Source organism: Heterodontus francisci, chromosome 25 (genome assembly GCF_036365525.1).
Source record: "Heterodontus francisci isolate sHetFra1 chromosome 25, sHetFra1.hap1, whole genome shotgun sequence".
Taxonomy (NCBI): domain Eukaryota; kingdom Metazoa; phylum Chordata; class Chondrichthyes; order Heterodontiformes; family Heterodontidae; genus Heterodontus; species Heterodontus francisci.
Window position 1 is genome coordinate 64,117,875 of NC_090395.1, and position 22,290 is coordinate 64,140,164.

Sequence of the window (22,290 nt, forward strand, 5' to 3'; positions counted from 1 at the left end):
GGTCTCCTTATCTGAAGAAGGATGTTCTTGCTATAGACGGAGTGCAGCGAAGGTTTACCAGACTGATTCCTGGGATGGCGGGACTGACGTACAAGGAGAGATCGAGTCAGTTAGGATTATATTCACTGGAGTTCAGAAGAGTGAGGGGGGATCTCATAGAAATCTATAAAATTCTAACAGGACTTGACAGGCTAGATGCAGGAATGATGTTCCCGATGGTGGGGGAGTCAAGAACCAGGGGTCATAGTCGAAGGATACAGGGTAAACCTTTCAAGACTGAGATGAGGAGAAATTTCTTCACCCTGAGAGTGATGAGCCTATGGAATTCGCTACCACAGAAAGCAGTTGAGGCCAAAACATTGTATGTTTTCAAGGAGGAGTTAGATATAGTTCCTGGGTCTAAAGGGATCAAAGGGTATGGGGCGAAAGTGAGAACAGGTTACTGAGTTGGATGATCAACCATGATCATAATGAATGGCAGAACAGGCTCAAAGGGCCGAATGGCCTACTCCTGCTCCTATTTTCTATATTTCTATGTTTCAGTACCTGAGGAGTTGCAAATGGTATGAACATTGTACAATCATCAGCAAACATCCCCACTTCTGACTTTATGATGGAAGGAAGGTCATTAATGAAGCAGCTGAAGATGGTTGGGCCTCGGACACTATCCTGAGGAACTCCTGCAGAAATGTTCTGGGGCTGAGATGATTGGCCTCCAACAACTACAACCATCTTCCTTTGTGCTAGGTATGACTCCAACCACTGGAGAGCTTTCCCCCTGATTCCCATTGACTTCAATTTGGCTAGGGCTCCTTGATGCCACACTCGGTCAACATAAGAATATAGGAACATAGAAACAGGAGTAGGCCATTCAACCCGTCATTCAACTAGATCATGGCTGATCATCTACCTCAATGCCACTTTCCCGCACTATCCCCATATCCCTGGATGTCATTAGTATCCAGATATCTATTGATTTCTGTCTTGAACATGCTCAATGATTGAGCTTCCTCAGGCCTCTGGGGTAGAGAATTCCAAAGAGTCACCATCCTCTGAGTGAAGAAATTCCTCCTCATCTCAGTCTTAAATGGTTCTAGACTCACCAGCCGGGGAAGCATCCTATCTACATCCACCCTGTCACGCCCTGTAAGAATTTTGTAAGTTTCAATGAGATCACCTCTTATCCTTCAAAACTCTAGAGAATACAGGCCCAGTTTCCTCAATCTCTCCTCATAAGACAATCGTGTCATCCAGGGATTAGTCTGGTGAACCTGCTTTGCACTCCCTCTATGGCAAGTATATCCTTCCTTAGATAAGGAGACCAAAACTGTACACAATACTCCAGGTGTAGTCTCACCAAGGCTCTATACAATTGCAGCAAGACATTTTTACTTCTGTAATCAAAACACCTTGTGATGAAGGCCAACATACCATTTGTCTTCCTAATTGCTTGCTGCACCTGCATGCTAACTCATGAACAAGGACGCCAAAGTCCCTTTGGACATCAACACTTCCCAACCTCTCACCATTTAAGAAATATTCTGCATTTCTGTTTTTTTCTACCAAAGTTCACATTATATTCCATCTGCCATGTTCTTGCCCATTCACTTAACCTGTCCAGGTACCCTTGAAGCCTTCTTGCATCCTCCTCACAACTTACATTCCCACCTAGTTTTGTGTCATCAGCAAATTTGGAAATATTACATTTGGTCCCCACATCCAAATCATTTATATAGATTGAGAACATCTGAGGCCTTAGCACTGATCCTTGTGGTACCCCAATTGTAACAGCCTTCCATCCTAAAAATGGCCCATTTATTCCTACTCTCTGTTTTCTGTCTGCTAACCAATTCTCAATCCATACCAGTATATTACCCCCAATCCCATGTGCTCTAATTTTGTTTACTAACCTCCTGTGTGGGACCTTATCAAAAGCCTTTTGAAAATCCAAATATACCTCATCCACTGTTTCTCCTTTATCGATACTACGTGACATTCTCAAAAAATTCCAATAGGTTTGTCAAATATTATTTCCCTTTCATAAATCCATGTTGACTCTGCCCAATCATATCATTGTTTTCAAAGTGTCTAGTTATCATGTCCTTTATAAAAGGTTCTAACATTTTCCCTACTACTGATGTCAAACTAACAGGTCTGTACTTCCCCATTTTCTCTTTCCCTCCTTTCTTAAATAGTGCGGTTACATTTGCCACTTTCCAGTCTGCAGGAACTTTTCTAGAACCTATAGAATTTTGAAAGATAATCACCAAAGCATCCACTATCTCATCAAATTCTGCCTCGATATCAAGGGCAATCACTCTTACCTCAGTTCCACAGGATGATAGGATGCAGATTCAACCCACAACTCACAGTCCAGTGAAACAATTGTTTTGTGGTCCAGTGTGTTAGGGAAGCTCGAAGAGGCAGTGTTCATCCTGAACAGATATTCCTAATTTACTCAGGACAATGTACAGAAAATAGTGGCAATCTTGAGGGGATGACAACCACAGAAAGATTAAGCTCAACTAGACTGAAAGACCTGCAGCCAGGTATAGAACTGTACAAGGGTTTAACTTCAAAATAGCCAAAGTACAACGTAAGAGAATTGATCGAGGAATGTTGCTCAGCAGCACTTCAAAGGCATAATGTTAAGAATGCACAAAAAAAAAGAGAATCAGCAAACTTAGAGAAAATAACACATTTGCTTTAAATGCCAAAATATAAAGAAGTTAAGTAGTGAAATAAAGAAATCAAAACCTTCATAAATCCTGCCAGGAAAAAGAGAATGGGATTCACTGGAATGAGAATATGGTCAAGCAGAAATGTATTAAAATAATGATGAGAAGGGCATATATAGACAAGAAACAATTACAAAACTTAACAGCAAGAAATTCTTTCTATAATTCATCAGTAAGAGGACACTCAAAAAAAATGTTAGAACCATAGAAGATGCAAACAGGCTTGGAACAGAGGGTTAAGGGAAAGTAGTAAACATTGTGAATGATTACCTCCTTCAGAAACTTACCAGGGCACACATGGGCAACATGCTCTCTCCCCAAAAAGACAACCTTAGCAAATTTAATGATTGGGATATAAATGAGATGGAAGATGGCTAAAATAGCTCAGTACCAACAAATCCATAGGAATAGCTGCTTCTCAACTCAGAATTCTAAGAGAAACCGAGAGATTAGACTTGTGGGATAATGATTATCATTATGAGGGAGCCACTGAAACTGGGTAGCTACCTTTAGATTAGAAAGAGAGTAATGTTTAGTTTTAATTTAGTTTAGAGATACAGCACTGAAACGGGCCCTTCGGCCCACTGAGTCTGTGCCGACCATCAACCACCCATTTATACTAATCCTACACTAATTCCATATTCCTACCACATCCCCACCTGTCCCTATATTTCCCTACCACCTACCTATACTAGGGGCAATTGCTAATGGCCAATTTACCTATCAACCTGCAAGTCTTTGGCATGTGGGAGGAAACCGGAGCACCCAGAGGAAACCCACACAGACACAGGGAGAACTTGCAACTCCACACAGGCAGTACCCAGAATTGAACCCGGGTCACTGGAGCTGTGAGGCTGCGGTGCTAACCACTGCGCCACTGTGCCGCCCATGTAATGGCCATATTGGAAAAGAGGGAATAATTAGGCACTGGCAAATACAGACCCATTAGTCTTGATTCAATCCTGCCACTTTTTTTTTTAATTCGTTCATGGGATGTAGGCGTCGCTGACCAGGCCAGCATTTATTGCTCATCCCTAATTGCCTTTGAGAAAGGGGTGGTGAGCTGCCTTCTTGAACCACAACAGGCCTTGGGGTGTAGGCACACCAACAGTGCTTTTAGAAAGGGATTACCAGAACTTTGACCCAGCGACAGTGAAGGAACGGCAATATAGTTCGATGTCAAGATGGGGTGTGGCTTGGAGGGGAACTTGCTGGTGTTCCCATGTACCTGCTGATGGTGGTTTCTGGGACATTGTCTGCAAGGTATGATTCCGTGAGTATGACTATGTCAGGCTGTTGCTTGACTAGTCTGTGGGACAGCTCTCCCAACTTTTGCACAAGCCTCCAGATGTTAGTAAGGAGGACTTTGCAGAATCGACAAGTTTGGGTTTGCCATTGTCGTTTCCGGTGCCTAGGTCGATGTTGGATGGTCCGTCCAGTTTCGGTCCTTTTGTGAGACTTTGTAGCAGTTGGATACAACTGCGTGGTTTGCTATGCCATTTCAGAGGGCATTTAAGAGTCAACCACATTGCTGTGGCTCTGGAGTCACATGTAGGCCAGGCACATGTAGACGACAGATTTCCTTCCCTAAACGACATTAGTGAACCAGATGGGTTCGGATAACGATTGACAATGGCTTCCTGATCACCACTAGACTATTTTTTTAAATTCCAGGTTTATTAATTGAATTAAAATTCCACCATCTGCCGTGATGGGATTCAAACCCATGTTCCCAAAGCATTAGCCTGGGCCTCTGGGTTACTAGTCTAGTGACATTACCACCATGCCACCGCCTCCCCTACAAATAATGAAATAATAGAAGTAATCAGAAATAACGTTGAGGGAGCTCAAAGCAGTAGGGATTCAGGGTAAATCTAGAGCATGAATAAGAAACTTGCTGGAGAGCTGGAATTGACATGATCTTGTTTGAGGAGAAATGTCAGGGTGTAGTGTCTCACGGTTAGATTTTGGGACCCTTACTGTTTCTAATTTCTACCAATGACTTAGAAACACAATGCAATTTGGTCAAATTTGCAGATGACACTAAAGTTGGAGACACGGTGGAATCAGAGTGGGCAGCTCAGAAATTACAATATGAGTTGGGCAAAATATGCAAGTGGGTAGAAGCAGGGGCAATTAATTTTAATGTGGTCAATTAAAAAGTACCGTACATAGAGAGAAAAATTTGGGCAACATAACATGCACTCTATGCATGGGACTGAGATAGTTAAGGATCCAAAAAGCAGAAGGGGACCTAAGAGTTTTCGTCGAGTTAACACTCACCTAATCAACCAATGTAGAGCAGCAATCAATGAAGCTAAGCAAGACATGAACAACCAGAATATTGCTGTGGTTAGAATACACATTAGTAGCATGTCCGGTTCTGGTCACCTACACTTAAGACAGACATTCAATTGTTGGAAGCAATACAAAAAAGAGATAAAAGGCTGAGTCTTTGTGATTTGAGTTGTGAGGAACAGCTGTAGAAACTTGACCATCTCAGCTGTGAAAGCAGATGTCTCAGAGGTGATCTTATAGATGTATATAAGATAGTGAATGGTATGGAACAGATAACAATAGAATATTACCTTCAATTAAATTGGTAGATTAGGACAGGAGTCACAGATTCAAACAAGCAAAAGGCAAATTTAGGACTGATATGAGGAAGTTCTCCTTTACACAAGTGATCAATGTCGGTCGCCCTTCACTCAGTGGTAGCACTGTCCTCTCAGTCAGCCTATGGGTTCAAACCCCACTCCAGAGACTTGAGCACTTACTCTAGGCTGACAATCCAGTGCAGTACTGAGGGAGTGTTGCACTGTCAGAGGTGCCGTCTTTCAACTGAGACATTAAACCAAGGCCTTGTCTGCCCCCCCAGCTGGAAGTAAAAGATCCTATGGCACTATTTGAAGAAGAGCAGGGATGTTTTCCTGGTGTCCTGGCCAGTATTTATCCTTCAACCAACATCACTCAAACAGCTTAATTGGCCATTTACATCATTGCTGTTTATGGAGCCCTGCTGTGAGCAAATTGGCTGCCATATTTTCATACATCACAACAGTGACATTGGTTGTGAAGCACTTTAAAATATCCTGAGGTTATGAAAGATGCAATATAAATACAAGTTCTTTTCTTAACGTATGGAATGAACTTGGATAGAGGAGAAGAGGGAATAAACCCAGGAATCATTTAAATATCAATTAAATGCTAAAATGAATGGATGTTCGTTTTGTGTGGTCTGGATGAACAATGGTGAGTTAAATGGCTTCCCTTATTCATAATTATCTTATACTCTTCTGAATTAAAAAGTTCAGCTGGAATATTATGTCTGTTGGTAATCAGAGCTCACTTTCTGTACTAATTGCTGATTCTGCCTCGTATGCACGGAGAGCATGTTGGATAAACAATGTCATAGGCTATTTCATTAAGTCCAACCTTTGATTGCTGGACATGACATCCTGTATTTACTTATAGAGTGGTTTCACTTACTCTAAGGACCATGGGTAAGAAGATCTACCATTTGATTTATGAACGTGCACTTCCAATTTGGAGCTCTTAGTAATGACAAGGATTTGACGTGTTGCCCATCACTGCATTCGAATCCAGATTTAACTGACCTTTTCTATATTGTCCTTGCAAAACAGAAAGATGCTGCAACTTGGGATACAGACTGGGGAGGGAGAGAAATTTTTTTTTAAATTACGAAAAAAACAAACATTTTTCTGGATGTTGAAAGATTTGTCTACTCCAGGTCACCATTACCTTCCAAACCACTAGGAACATATTTGGTGGAATGTTGTGTTATCCGGAAAATTCCAGGAAAGCCTCAGTCGTGGATTCAATGAACTAATTTCCAGCTGCACAAACTTCACATCCTGTGAAGTAAAACTCATCAAAAACATCAGGAAACCTAATAAACAATCCATGATATAAAAAAAATATGTGGAATAATGTGGTGTAATGTTACAAGACTGATCTTTTGCAACAGCTGGAGCCAAATGCCACTAATGGTTAACAGGTTTACGTTCATACCACACACCTCAATTTAGCAATTTCACACTCGTCATCGAAGTGATTCAATTTGCAATGAAAACTGACTCAAATGGGAATTATATAAGTGTGGTTACAACCTGCCTGGTGCTCAGAAAAATCTGAAGCAGATCAACGAACTGTTTCTGGAGAGGACACCAAGTGGATATTTTGAAAATAGCCAATGAAAGGTAAATTTAACATTCAAAGTGATGGTTTAGGTCATTGCCATTAATGGGCTGCTGTACTTCAGTTCCCAGTCAGAATAAATGTCCTTTAATGTAGTCACTGCTGCACAATTTTGGGGGGAATTATGTTTGTATATTTGGAACATTACTGTAAACATGAACTGAACTGCAGCATGTACAATCAGTGGGTTTATCTGCGTACTCTGGTGCATGGTTCAGCTCGTTCATTTATTGAGGTGCTCTTCATCTGTTTGCGTAGTGTTTGCAGCTGTGTTCTGGGGCACATCAGTCAGAATAATTGCTTTGAGTTTGTTGTAGCTAAAGGCGGTTAGTTGTATAGTCCAGAACTTATTTAAATTCAGTCACTGGGAATGTGTTTTCTTGATAAATATAAAGGCTATAGATTATATTTATCATAGATATATGATGACCTTCTCACGGCTATGACGAAAGAGCAGGAGATCAGGACTAACTGGATTGGATAACTCTTTCAAAGAGTTGGCACGGGGACAATGTGCCAAATGTTCTCTTCCTTTGCTATGATTCTATTTTTTGATAGTGCAGATATTGGTTTCAGACTGGTAACTGCTTTGAAGCTATGCAAACAGGCAGCACTGAGTTATTGGGCATGAGATTGGGCCCATTAGTGCCCATTTTCAGTGCTATGAGTGCCATTAAAGTTCCAAACTGGTGACCGTGGCTCATGCGCCCACATTTGTGGGACAAATTGCACTGGATGCCATATTGGTGCAGGTGCTCACACGCACACGCAGTGAACGTCTGCCAGAAGTATGCAGAGCAGGCGGATCATGACAATCAGTATGCAAAGCTTCTTTGATGTTAGTGCTGCCATTTTGGAGTTCAATGTTCCAGCTAATGCCCTCTCTTAACCTGACACAGCTGAACATGCATTCAGCAGCAGGAAGAACCACTCACCAGAACTGCTTAAAGTGATCATCAACTACTTACAGATTAGTTGTTGGTTGATTTCTTTTGGCTGTCCCTATGATTCCACAAGGGTTTGGTGCTTTCTATAGTAGTTTCAAGTCACAAAAGTGTACAAGGAATGGTGTGCCAGGTGTTGAAGGACTTTTTGCTGTTTTCAAGTCTTCTGCACAAACCAGTTGCTCCCAGACTTGGGTGCACTAGTAGGCATTCCCGTTGAAATACAGCATGACAGGAAGAATAATCAGAGGGCACACAGAGCAGGACAAGCTACTGGAAGATGGAGGAGGGGAGAAGGGTTCAGCAGGAGGCCATATCCACCCAGGGTATCCAGGGAACAATTCTCCTACCTGAACCTCAGTGAGAAACAATGTGTGAGATGTTTGTTCAGTAAGGAAATTTACCCCCTGCTGCAGCCACAACTACAACCTCAGAGCAGGGCAAGGACTGAATGGCCAGTGGCTCTGAAGGTGACCGTGGTGATGAACATTTATGCACCTAGTTCCTTCCAGCTTGAATCTGGAGATATTTACAACATCTCGCAATTTGCCATCCACCGTTGAACAAGGTAAGTCACCAGGGCTCTCTATTCAAAGAGAGCTAACTACACTTCAATTCTCTATTGCCAGAGACAAACAGGCAGAGTGAACACATGGCTTCACTAGGATTGCAGGCTACCCCATGCTACAGAGTGGCATTGGCTGCAAGCACATCACCCTGCAGGTGCTGCATGTCAACACTGCCCTATACTGAAAGTGAAAGGGAGTCCACTCCCTCAACGTACAGCTGGTGTGTGACCATAGGCTACAAATTGTGCAGATCAATGCCCAGTATCTTGGCAGCAGTCATGATGCCTTCACACAGCAGCAGTCTGCTGTGCCATCTGCAATTGAGCAACCATGGCAAACACAGAGTGGCTACTGGGCAACAAGGGCTGACGACAAGGCTGATGGCACTAGTGCGCAACTCTAGAACACGTGGGCAACATGCATACAATGAAAGCAATACTGTCACACAAAATGTGATGGAGCAGACCATTGGCACACTGAAACAATGCTTCCACTGCCTTGACCACTCTGGGGTACTCAGCAGAGCGGGTGTGCAGATTCATGGTGGTTTTCTCCATGCTGCACAACCTTGCCACCATGAAAGGAAAGCCCTTGCAACCAGCTATATGGTGAGCAGCTGAGGAGCATGAGGAAGAGGAGGAGAAAGAGGAGGAGGAAGAAGATGGGAGGAGGCAACTTAAAAAGCCCCTTTCTGCCTGAATTGCTCATGAAGAACTCATCTGAGTGTGATACCAGTAACCGCAACCTCAATTCCCCATTCACCAGTCACACGTTACCTTTCCTTTGTCAGGGGCAATCACAGAGTCCACTTGGCCACAACGTAAAAATAAAAGCCAATACAAAATAAACATCCCAAACCAAATTTGTAAATTATGCCCTATTGCATACAAAAGTCAACTAAGCCTCCTTGTGCATTCCCTTAGTGCCTTTTTTCTGTGTGCCTTTGCCTGTCCCAGTGCTTCGACGCAGTGCTACCCCAGTAGCTGAAGCATGGCTGGTGAAAGGCTGCTTTCAGTGGCAAAAACTGCAGATGGCCTTGGAGAATGACCTCGAACAGGTCTGAGTCAAGAAGGCTGCGGCTGTACAATCTTGGCATGGCAGCAGTAGTCTGGGCTGGCTAGCTGACAGGCAACAACAAGGGCACTGGCAGAGTGGCAGGGGTGAGAGGATGAATGCTGTCATCCTGACAGAAGACAGCAGGTTTGTGCTGCACAGAGCCACTGCCACTCCCTCGGGACAGAGCCTCAGTAATCCGAGTAATCTGTTGGAGGATTGCTGGACTGCTGTGAAACCCTGCAAGTCCCTTTGCACACTGTAATCTACAGCCATGATGGCAGCAGTCTGACCTTGCATGGCAACAGTTTGAGCTTCCACTACAGCATTCAAACATTGGGTGGCTGAAGCTTGTACTGCAATGGAAGCTGACTTTGGCCATCAGACGTTGCATCATGGTTGGGTCCACAAGTGTGTGAACTGAGCTGGCTACCACTTCCAGCTGGATAGGATGGGCTCCAAGCTCTGCAGAAAGTCCTGGGCCAAGTTAGAGCTGGGCTCAACCATGCTCTTTGACTTTGGCTAGAGGCTTCCTGGCAAGTTACCCCATGCAGTAAGCATTTTGTTGTGCATACCTATCAGCTTTCTTCTGTAGGCTGCTCCAACAAAGTCCTCACCTGAGTCCCCCGCAGCAGAACCTGTGTGCGGCCTCGCACTCCGGCGAGCTGACATCTGCCCTAACCTTGCCCCCTGCCCTGGCTGCTGCCACTCATGCCAGATGTCTCACTACGTGCAGATCCCGCCTCTAGTCTATCCTCTAAGATATGCATGGTGTCAGTATCTGAACTGGTAGCTGCTGTTGTGAAAACAAGTAACAGTGTGTCTTCATCATCATTCTCTTCTTGTTGTTCTACTGCCTGGCCAGGTGACAGTTTTTGGGTATCTGGAAGGAAAAAGGCACAAGGTAAGGTTGTGGTGCTGGGATGGGGTGGGGGGGGGGGGGGTGCGGAAAGAGTAAAAGGTGCATGAAAAGGTGCATGCTTACACCATCTGCAGCTTGTAAATCAGAAGAGAGTGTGGGATGAGAGGGAAGTGGGATGTGAGAAGGAGGATTAGGATACCATCATCTTCAAGGATAGTGCAGATGCCAGCTTGCCGGAGGGCAAGGTTGGGCACAGGTTCCGCTGCAGAGGACTAAAATGAGAACTTTGTTGGAGTAGCCTACAAAAGATCACTAATGGGTTTGCCCTCCCCTGGAAACCAGACATTGTCTTTGTCAAAGATGGGGACGTTGCGGTAGTGGATGCTGCACAAGGTAACATATAGAATTATAAAAGCACGGGTCTCTGGGTAGGTTTTCGAGGCATCAACATCAGACTGTCTGTCCAGCTCTGTAACTTAACCTCCCATTTATCCTTGACCACCCCAGCTGTAGTTGGAGGGCTTCCTTCCCACTCCAGATACAGGACTCCTCTCCTCTCCTTTCCCCCTCCTCTCCCAGGTTTACCAGGGGGCCAGTTTCCCATCATAGCCAAATGGATTTCCAGTGCTATGGACCAATGTGGCGCCTGACTGCTGCTTGCTGCTTAATGTTGATGAAGCTCGAGACCAAATTTGGAGTGAGCTCTTCAAGCACCCAGTCCAGGCATCTCACCAAACTGGCGCAAAACAAATTTCTTGGTCTTGCTCTTACTATCTTCTCTGATCTCTTCCATTTCTGAAGCTGAATCTAAGCAGTTTGGTTTCGTGTTTCATGCCAAACCATTCATTTCCCTATAGCAAATCTTAACTCCCTATCAAGTTCGAGTCTATCCAAGATGGGTCCCATACCTGAGGAGGCTCTTCTAACATCTTTCTCACACTTTGAGACACAATACAACAAAAAGCTTGTCATGTGACAGGCAATCCATCCATTACCTGTAGCTTTTAACTTACCTCCAACAGAATATACTTAAATCTCTATATATTTTATTCATACTATGGGCAGAGCTCCAATGAACCTGTCTCTTTTGTTCCTCTAAATATGCCGCCCTAGACACTCTTCACCTTCGCTGCAAACTCACTGTGTTGACATCAAGTCTCCTACACTATCTCACTTTCTTTACCCAAGAATGGGCAGTAATCTGGAAGAGCAGATTGCACATCCATTGTAGAACACACCTCATTTTCATTCCATTGATTTCTAAAGCCTCAGGCCTGGACCCTAGCTCCAACTTCTGCTCAGTACAAAACTCTGTAAAGAATTGAATGGCGTCCTGGCATAAAATATCCACTAGACACGATCCTCCAGAACAACCTTTTGTGCTGCACCCAGGCAATGCTATACATGCAGCTTCTAAAGACAAAACTCCTGTCTATAGCATCTGAAATCTCTGAAGTCAAGTTTAGAGAATACAGGAAGGTAAAAGGTGGAACTTCCCATGGACGAAAGTCACATATAAAGATAAAAGAAAAAGCTTGCATTAATAACGCATTTTTAACACAAACACACTCACCAATTTGCACACACGTCCCACAAATAGCAAATAAATGCAGGCTCTCTTTTGTCGTAATGAATATTAATTATTATTGTTCTATTAGCTCCTATTTCTGTCTTGCTGAAAAACTTGAAATCCTTGCTATATACAGATAAAAAAGACAGACTTGTGTTTATGTAGCACCCATCACGACCTCAGAAGATCCCAAAACCCTTGACAACCAATTAAGTACTTTTTGAAGTGAAGTCACTGTTGTAATGGTGGGACTATTATTATGAACTATTAATGCACTCATACTGAATTACTGCATCCTCTTTCTTCAGTTTAAGGTCAACTAACACCTGTGCAAAAATTGGCCCAACAAAAATTTAACATGAGCACATTAAATGTTCTTAAGTGCATTTTGCAAATTAGAATTTCTACTACTCAAGTGCTAACTTGACCTACTGATAGATTTATAAACTTATGTTGGTATGTCAGGCCTGGGGGACACTTAAATGCTACACATGACACCATATTTAAATTTTAAGTAGCGTTATATTTTCAAATGTCACAACTTTTGTTTCCACCTATTTTTTCTTAGGCACTGTAAAAAAAATTGCTGTGATGGACCCATTCAACCATTTAGGAAGTTTTGGTGGCTGCATTAGTAGTCTGGTCATTTTTTGGCATCTCTCGTTCGTCCCGCTTTGCTCCGGCCAGTCGCAACTTAAGACTGCACTTCCACTTAAACGGAGTTTTCCATTTCTTGCTATATGGAATGCACCAACAGAGCTATGCACGAGAAAGTTCGGAGTGACTTTCAACCTAACGTCTTTTCCAATGATATCTACCACACGGAGGAGTCCATATCAACAGGACATTAGAATATTCTTCAATCGTATGATTGGCTACTATCCTCACTATGATGAGCTGACGGGTCAGGAATTCAATGGTGGCATCCCACAGCAAGTTAAAATGGATGAGCACTTGCAAAAGGCTGAGCATGATATTGAGGAGTTAATTCCATCCAATGAGTCCAGTGGCTTGGCAGTCATTGACTGGGAAAATTGGAGGCCCCTCTGGGGTAGGAACTGGCACCACAAGTTTATCTACCAACGCCAGTCCATTGAGTTAGTTCAGCAGAGCGACCTGTCCTTAACATGGCAAAGGGCAGTTGCAATTGCCAAGACTGAATTTGAAGAAGCTGCAAAAAACTTCTTTATAAAGTCTCTGCAGCTGGGAAAGAAATTAAGACCCAACCAATTATGGGGATACTACCTGTTCCCCAATTGTTACAACTATATGCACAAGAACAGGAATAGAACATACACAGGGAAGTGCCCTACACGTGCAATATCACAGAACAATGAACTCCTCTGGCTGTGGCAAGAAAGCACAGCACTTTACCCAAGTATTTATCTGCCCAGAGTATTCAAGTCTTCCAACAACGCAAAGCTGTTTGTACAGAATCGTGTGCAGGAGGCGATGAGGGTTGCAACACTTTCCAAAGAGGACCATTCTCTCCCAGTCTATGTTTACACACGAGCACTCTATCGAAATTCTTTTAATGAAACCCTCTCTGAGGTAAGGAGAAGCTAAACGGTGAACAATTCACCAAATACTAACAAAAAATCAGAGCAGAGTTTAAACTAATTTGTAAATGTTCATGTTAAACGTTTGGGTATTTCTATCAGGAGCAATGCAAAGCTAGTTATTGAGGAAGTATGGTGGCTCATGTAAAATAACAATAACTTGCATTTATATAGCACCGTTAATGTAGTAAAGCATCCCAAGGCTTCAAAGAAGCATAATCAGACAAAATTTAGCATTGAGCCAAAGGAAACATTAGGACAGGGAAACAAAATCTTAGTCAAAGAGGTAAGTTTTAAGAAGTGTCTTCAAGTGGGAGAGAGATTTTAAAAGGTAGGACAGAGACTTGCAGCTATTCGATGATCCTTGGTCATTCACCACTGACAGGGACGTTCAGTCCATGGTGTTCTACTCGTCTCTTGCCAGGAGGTGATGTAGCAGCATTATCAACTCAAGGATCCCTACCTTGGGTAGGAATAGTGCATGGCGCAACTAAAGCTATCCAAAGGGAGAGATGGGCAAGACTAGTGGTCGCAATCCATGACAAATATAGCAACATAGGAATAAGAGAAATGGAATCGCAAAAAATAGGATCTCATACTATGGTTTCCTCAGCCAGTATTGGTCAGCCGGGAGCCAACAGGAGACTCAATGTGAGGTATGCTTTATATCAGTTTTAACCTCAATGTAATCTTCCATTGATTATGGTGAGATTTCTCTCTAGTACTGTTTTAAAATGGTTTTTGGTGTCATTATATAGTATCACTACCTGGTAGTACCAAAGGAGAGTAACACTTAGATTATTTCCATCTCTTCCCTCCCTGATACCCACTCTCCTGCCACTACACACCCCCCCCCACCCCCCACAAAGAAATTATTTGCTTCACCAAACATATGACTATGGTTCGAGGTTTGACTTTCAATGTTGTGTGACACTGAACTTGGTTACTGATATTGTTTGCTGGATTACGACAGCCAGCTGGCAAACATTATTCTTGTGTGTAACCACTTAAAAACTTCAACCACAGTTGCCATTCCGACATAGCCTGATCCTTAGTTCTTAGAACCGCATCACTGGGATATGTTTTTCTAGTCAGTATTGTCAACTTTTTCTCTGAGAGATCATCAGGGACTATTTTTCGCTGGCAACTAGAAAAGCTCAAACAAAACCAGGTACAAGAAAAAACTACTTGATCCATCAAAGTTAATCCCTCTAGGACGTTAACTCTTTTCTTTCATATTTGAACACTTTAATGTTATTGCCCCTATTACCCTACATGGGAGGTTTATTCCAGTAAAGAAGTTTTTCCTGTTCTGTTTCATGTCTATAGACATATTATTGATGTCCTCTGTCCCTACTTTTCTAGCTTACTTTTAAGTAATACTGTGCATTAACCTTATTTAATCCATGAAACATTTTTAGGTACTTTGATGAGGGCCACCTTTTGATTGCCCTCTTCTTAAACTGGAAGGCTTGAACTCCTTGAATTTTTCCTTGCAGTTTATCTGCTTTACACATTACACAGACCAATCTGTCCCTCTTCTCTGTACCCTTTCCAATGCGTGCAAAAGTGCGGGTATTTTATAACAGACTAACGGTTGGAGCATCATTTTATTTGGTACAAGGGACGATGGAGTTGGGAAGGACTAGGGAGCTCTGAATTGAGAAGAGTCATGGCCAGACATGACATGTGTCAACAGTATGTTTAGACAAACCAGTACCCCTGTCGAGAGAAACCAACAGCGCAAGCATTACTTTTACTGGATTGGTTATAGGGCAGACATAGGGTCAAACAGGACTTTTTCGGTTTGTGCAATTGCCCAGATAAACCTGCTTGCTATGATTCAGGTCACTGCATATCTTTGGTGTAGCATGGTGATCACAGCACAACATAAACCATTCTAAGTATAATCTTGTATTCTACTAACCTGTCTATATATCTTAGTATTCTATTCGTTTTTTCAAAATGCTTTGCCACATTATCTGTATATTAAAAATGGTGAACCCGCTATTATTTCCAGATCCCTTCCTAAATATGTGCTAACTCAGTTGGATTCATTTATACCACTTTTAATCTATGGGCATTACCCTTCACTTATGAATGTTAAACCTCATGTGCCATTTCTGTGCCCATTACATAAACAAATACTTTGAAGTTACCATTAACTAACATAAAGTGCGATGCCCCACTAGATGCAGGGAAGATAGAGTTTACAGAAGACAAATTCAGCCTTTCGTCTATTCATGAGGTAGAAAAGGTAATCAGCCATGGTACAGTCTGGACACTTAGCTGCAGCCCTTGCAAAGCTCTTTTCAGACTTGCAGTGCTAACATCTGAACAGGGAATGTCTTTTAACTTTATTCATGAAAATAGATTGGCAGAAGAAACACCTGTGATCCTACTCTGATTAGCTATTTATTATCTGTATGATTTCGACAAGTGAAAATGGGTAGGAACACAAAGGGGAGCAAGTTATATATTTCTTCTTTTGGGCCTCCTTATCTCGAGAGACAATGGATACGCGCCTGGAGGTGGTCAGTGGTTTGTGAAGCAGCGCCTGGAGTGGCTATAAAGGCCAATTCTGGAGTGACAGGCTCTTCCACAGGTGCTGCAGAGAAATTTGTTTGTTGGGGCTGTTGCACAGTTGGCTCTCCCCTTGCGCCTCTGTCTTTTTTCCTGCCAACTACTAAGTCTCTTCGACTCGCCACAATTTAGCCCTGTCTTTATGGCTGCCCGCCAGCTCTGGCGAATGCTGGCAACTGACTCCCATGACTTGTGATCAATGTCACACGATTTCATGTCGCGTTTGCAGACGTCTTTATAACAGAGACATGGACGGCCGGTGGGTCTGATACCAGTGGCGAGCTCGCTGTACAATGTGTCTTTGGGGATCCTGCCATCTTCCATGCGGCTCACATGGCCAAGCCATCTCAAGCACCGCTGACTCAGTAGTGTGTATAAGCTGGGGGTGTTGGCCGCTTCAAGGACTTCTGTGTTGGAGATATAGTCCTGCCACCTGATGCCAAGTATTCTCCGAAGGCAGCGAAGATGGAATGAATTGAGACGTCGCTCTTGGCTGGCATACGTTGTCCAGGCCTCGCTGCCGTAGAGCAAGGTACTGAGGACACAGGCCTGATACACTCGGACTTTTGTGTTCCGTGTCAGTGCGCCATTTTCCCACACTCTCTTGGCCAGTCTGGACATAGCAGTGGAAGCCTTACCCATGCGCTTGTTGATTTCTGCATCTAGAGACAGGTTACTGGTGATAGTTGAGCCTAGGTAGGTGAACTCTTGAACCACTTCCAGAGCGTGGTCGCCAATATTGATGGATGGAGCATTTCTGACATCCTGCCCCATGATGTTCGTTTTCTTGAGGCTGATGGTTAGGCCAAATTCATTGCAGGCAGACGCAAACCTGTCGATGAGACTCTGCAGGCATTCTTCAGTGTGAGATGTTAAAGCAGCATCGTCAGCAAAGAGGAGTTCTCTGATGAGGACTTTCCGTACTTTGGACTTCGCTCTTAGACGGGCAAGGTTGAACAACCTGCCCCCTGATCTTGTGTGGAGGAAAATTCCTTCTTCAGAGGATTTGAACGCATGTGAAAGCAGCAGGGAGAAGAAAATCCCAAAAAGTGTGGGTGCGAGAACACAGCCCTGTTTCACACCACTCAGGATAGGAAAGGGCTCTGATGAGGAGCCACCATGTTGAATTGTGCCTTTCATATTGTCATGGAATGAGGTGATGATACTTAGTAGCTTTGGTGGACATCCGATCTTTTCTAGTAGTCTGAAGAGACCACGTCTGCTGACGAGGTCAAAGGCTTTGGTGAGATCAATGAAAGCAATGTAGAGGGGCATCTGTTGTTCACGGCATTTCTCCTGTATCTGACGAAGGGAGAACAGCATGTCAATAGTCGATCTCTCTGCACGAAAGCCACACTGTGCCTCAGGGTAGACGCGCTCGGCCAGCTTCTGGAGCCTGTTCAGAGCGACTCGAGCAAAGACTTTCCCCACTATGCTGAGCAGGGAGATTCCACGGTAGTTGTTGCAGTCACCGCGGTCACCTTTGTTTTTATAGAGGGTGATGATGTTGGCATCGCGCATGTCCTGGTTATATTAGTTCCACAGAATCTTCATCCAACTCCAACTGGCCTATTATCTTCAGTTCTGGGCATCACACCTTAGGAAGGAAATATTAGCCCTGGAGGGGGTACAGCGCAGATTCACCAAAATGAAGGTTAAAAGGGTTTCATTATGGCCTCAAAATGACGTTACATAAACTTGGATTATATTCCCTTAATGGACAAGGAGTGATCTAATTGAGGTCTTTAAATGATATAAGGATTTGTTAGAGTAGATACAGGCAGAGCAGGGCTCAGATGAACGGCACCTGATTAACAACTATGTGAAAGGGAAAGAAAATTGATCCCCGAATCTCCCCTGTTCTCCTTCAACCTGCAAACTTTTAAAATCTAATTGTAGTATCATTTAACCACTATTTCTCAATTTGCTTCTTTTTCAACCTCAATGGCATTGCTCAAAGGGCCTCACGCCTTCAGCTAAGTTTCACAATTAAGAAAACCTAACTTGTTTTTATGAACAAAATTTGGATTTACTTATGATAACAAAAAACAGTGGTTCCATGTGGAAATATTAGAAAATTGTTCAATAAATGGGTATGCAGGAGCTCAAAAAATTGAGCATTTGCCTCACAACCAACAAGGTGGTCAGTTTGACGGGGTCACTATTTTGTAGGCAAGAATTCTACTCTGGTGGGGGCAGGGAGAAGATAAGAGGAAAAACTGGAATGAGCCACCCCTTCCAACTTGAATTTTGCCTTCCAACACAGAAACATGGGAACAAGCAAGGAGCCATAGGTGGCTCAGACCAACAAACGCACCTTCCCAAAGGGGAACATTTAATGCGTATTTCTGCTAGAGAGAGAAAAAAAATTTGTAAAACTCATTTATTTTTACTTATTTAGCCCAGAATCCATTGACACGCAGTAAAGAGTTACAGTAATTGACCATTTCATGTTAAGAACTAACTTTAAAAACTTCTCTTCAGGCTGACCTTGTAAGTACAATCGGTGAAAGTGCATCTCTTGGAGCAGCTGGGATCGTTGTTTGGGAAAGTTCAAATGCAACTCGAAATAAAGTAAGATTTTCTTTCAAGCTTTTCATTTCTCATGATCCAAATTGCTGACTGCGTTTAAGAGAGTAGCCATAGTCGCCCTCATTTTATGTAGTCATGCTGAAGCAAATGAGAATTTCCGCTTATAATCACCTCGTACCTGGACATAGTCAACCAAACTCCAGAAGACGTGACCTACCATGGCATCATGAGGAAGTCTGAAAGTTGTAAGAAAGTCATGGAGAAATAGTCTGATATTGCTGGTATTAAAAGTGTAGCAAACATACAATCACATAATAGTACAGCATAGAAGGAGGTCATTTGGCCCATTGAGTCCATGCTGGCTCTTTCAAAGTACATCTTCAATTTCTGATAACATTAGCATTGTACAAACCACCACCAATAAACCTTCATCAAAAATGTAACATAAAAAATGTATAAATATCAGGTTTGTAATGGGACCAAAGATTATTGCGTTAAGTGCTAATCTAGATAAATAAATCCTCTGTGAAGCATAATGGTTTCCATACTAATAGCACCAAAGAAATGTCACCTACATTAAGTAATCCACTAGAGTCGAAGGGTGGAGTGACAGAATGTGCATATAACTTGGAGTTTTATGCTTGATTCTAGTGTATGTTAATGCTTGTAGTATACTCCAACCACAGAGTTGTGACATATATAGTGGATTTTATGATTATTGGGATTAGAACTCAGTCCCCCTTCAGTGACTTTTTATTAGAGAGTGGAATTTTATGCTCTTCCCTGCGGTGAGTTTGGAGGTGGAGAGAGCATAAAATCGGGTGGGATGGTAGGGAGGGTGGGGAGGTGTGGTGGTGGGTGGGGTGGTTGCCACCTCCGTCAAACTTTAGTCTGGGACGGGAAGGCCTGTACCAATTGAGGCCCTGAACTGGGTAATTAACCCCAATTACTTCCCACTGTAGCTGCAATTACCCAAGTAACAGGCAGCCATGTCGCTGCACGGGAAGCACAACATGGAAAACCATGCGGGCTGCTTCCTGGCTCTGGGCGGGGGTGGGGTCCCTCGTTCAAAGGCACTTAGTGCCTGAACGAGGGGCAGGCATCAGGAAAGGGGGTCCGCTGAAGGCTACCCCCATCCCTTGCTGCCAACCCCCTAACAACGCGGCCCCCCACCCCCACCCCGCAGGACCCCTCCTGCCCTGACCTACCTTAAGCCTGGTTCCAGTGTCACTCCTGGGTGTCTGGTTGCTGCAGCTATGCAGCATCCACTGCCTCCACGGTGGCACTGCAGCCGCCGGCCTGTGATTGGCCAGCAGCCCTGCAAGGCCGGGACTTCCTGCGACAGCGTCCTAAATCCTACGGAAAGCCTGCCGCTGACCAGTTAAGTTACTGATTGGCACTAAATTTGTTGGGCCTTCCGGAAAAGTTGGGATGCAGGGGTCTTGGCGTCGGTTTCCCCCGATGTCAAGACCCCTGCTGCCAGCATAAGATTCATCCTATAGGGTATTTGCTTGTTTCCTTCTGTGGCTTTGGTGCAAGTATCATGCTGGGATTTGAGGGCACAAACCCACTGTCTACCTTTCAAGGCTGCAGTACTTTGGATCTCCGGTGAGCTGTGGCACTATAGCTCCCTTTCCCATCACAATTGCTCCTTTTTAATGAGGTTGTTGTAGTGTAACTTGTTATCGGGAACATAATTGCCACTGGTCAGATGTCCTGCCACATTTTTTAACTTTCACCATGGAGAAGCTCACTGCTCTTAATTCTCTTCCGCAGCACACCTGTACACTGTTGCAGACTCTTGTTGACGACGTCTTGAATCGTTACGTCTTGAATGTGACACATGCAGCAAGGCTATGCAGCAGAGCACTGTGTCACAACAAGGGCCGGTGCTTAAGAAAGAACTGGGAATCCAGTGACTACCTGCACTTGAACCCAAACAACTTCAAGATACGTAGAAAAGAAACCGGGCGCCTTGTAGTAATCGGCCATGCATCCCACAAGGATTTGCAGCAAATGGCAGAGAAATTCACCTGTCAGTGCTATGTTGGAAAAAACTGTGACTCTCAATATCTCATTCGCTGATACAATCCCATTGAGCTGAATCTCGTTAAACCCATAACACATTCCTAACGAAATGTGCTTCAGCTAGAATTATTAGGGCATACAGTCTTCAGGTTTGATAGTAAATTGGATAAAGGGATTCTTTTTCATCAAATATGGTATAATATATAAAGAGGCGAGGGGAAGATCAGCTTGTCAAGTAACCCCCACTGGAAAATGTGTTTGTGCAAATGTGCTACAAGGATAGGATTACACTCCTCTTCACCCTGGGGAAGTATTTGGGAATTTTTGCATATACAGTTACAGTGAAGAGGGAAAAAACTTTTGAAATACTTGTTTTTGGCATTTGCTTCATTTCATTGTCACCTCCAGTGATGAAATTAGAAATGACTTAAAACATAATCATTGTCATTCTGATTGACAGGCAGCAAACAAACTGGAAACAGTTCCCTTAATTCCTACATTTCATTGAATTCTGAGGCAATAATGATAAAGACAAACTTTGTTTTCATTTTTTTTATTGTAAGAAATTTTGACAGTAGAGGGGTCATTTACTGGGTTTTGTTTCAAACTGAAATGCTATTTTACATGACAGCAATTACTTTTCTCTCGTGTGTAACCTTGAAAATCTCATGCTCTAAAATGATATTGAAGTCAGGTATGTATTTTTATAGCGATGAAGTGAATCAAATTGGTTTACCTCAATCTGTATTGAATGCTTAAGCATCACGAGCAACAGTGTATGCCTACCCACATTTACTTTAGGGATTGTGGGCCAATGATTAGCTCCGTAGAGCTCGGAGGCACTTACATACTTTATGAAGCATTTTTTATAACTTGCATCACTGCAGTTTTGACCACACTCTCATTCTTCCACTCCCCCTCCCCCCCTCTCCAGCAATGTTCACCATTGCAATATATTTCTTGTCTAATCCATCGGCGCCCCACCTAAATTTATAGACACTTTCTTACTCACCTCTTCAACCTCTCTTGTCTCCATCTCTTGCTTCCCCTCTTGACTACATAATAGCAGTCACTGCATTCCAAAAAGTAACTCATTGTGTGAAGGGCTTTGACTCGTTCTCATGTTATAAGGTACTAGGTAAATGCAAGTGTTCTTCCTTTAATCCCCTTTCATATTCTCTCACATCCTCTTGTGTTTTACTTCATGATGAAACTGCACAGCTCTGCAAGACACCAAGTGCACCCATCCCAGGAGACCTATATCAGACTGTGTGTTAACCACTTCCAAAACATACTCAGTTATTGCACTTCCCACATCTTTTGGTATAAACATGATCGACATCAGATGCATGAGTTGAATGAGAAGCATCCATCTATCAGCAGTTCTTGGTTGGGATGTTATGGTGGCATGCCATGATGTGGTGTGGTGTTCCATCTCAGGGAGATAGCTGGCTGTGTTTCAAATGCGTATTCTCTCAGACAATCCTGGGACTGCACTGATAACAATACAGGGCATATTTTTGATGGAGGTGTCATTCACTTCCCAGAGATAGGATGACACATGGTAGTGAGCAGCTCCTAGGAGATAATCCATGAGCAAAGCATTCAGAATAAAAATCTAAATTGAAGATGAA

The 22,290-nt window shown here is 43.2% G+C and overlaps 1 protein-coding gene across 1 annotated transcript; it reads left to right on the top strand.

The window, feature by feature from the left end:
• Window positions 1-8,392: 8,392 nt before the first annotated feature.
• LOC137384033 (hyaluronidase PH-20-like) lies at window positions 8,393-20,713 on the top strand. The gene is made up of 4 exons (XM_068057597.1): window positions 8,393-8,468; window positions 12,523-13,505; window positions 18,581-18,670; window positions 20,405-20,713. The coding sequence occupies exons 1-4, from the start codon at window positions 8,393-8,395 to the stop codon at window positions 20,711-20,713; spliced, it is 1,458 nt and encodes a 485-aa protein (XP_067913698.1).
• The last annotated feature ends 1,577 nt before the right edge of the window (window positions 20,714-22,290 follow it).

What these genes read in the sequence shown, in the direction of transcription:
- LOC137384033 (XM_068057597.1), top strand. Translation starts at nt 8,393, where the DNA reads ATGCACCTAGTTCCTTCCAGCTTGAATCTGGAGATATTTACAACATCT. An exon ending in GCCATCCACCGTTGAACAAG is followed by an intron (nt 8,469 to 12,522) that starts GTAAGTCACCAG and finishes ATTTTTTCTTAG; the next exon opens with GCACTGTAAAAAAAATTGCT. An exon ending in CAAATGCAACTCGAAATAAA is followed by an intron (nt 18,671 to 20,404) that starts GTAAGATTTTCT and finishes TCTCTTCCGCAG; the next exon opens with CACACCTGTACACTGTTGCA.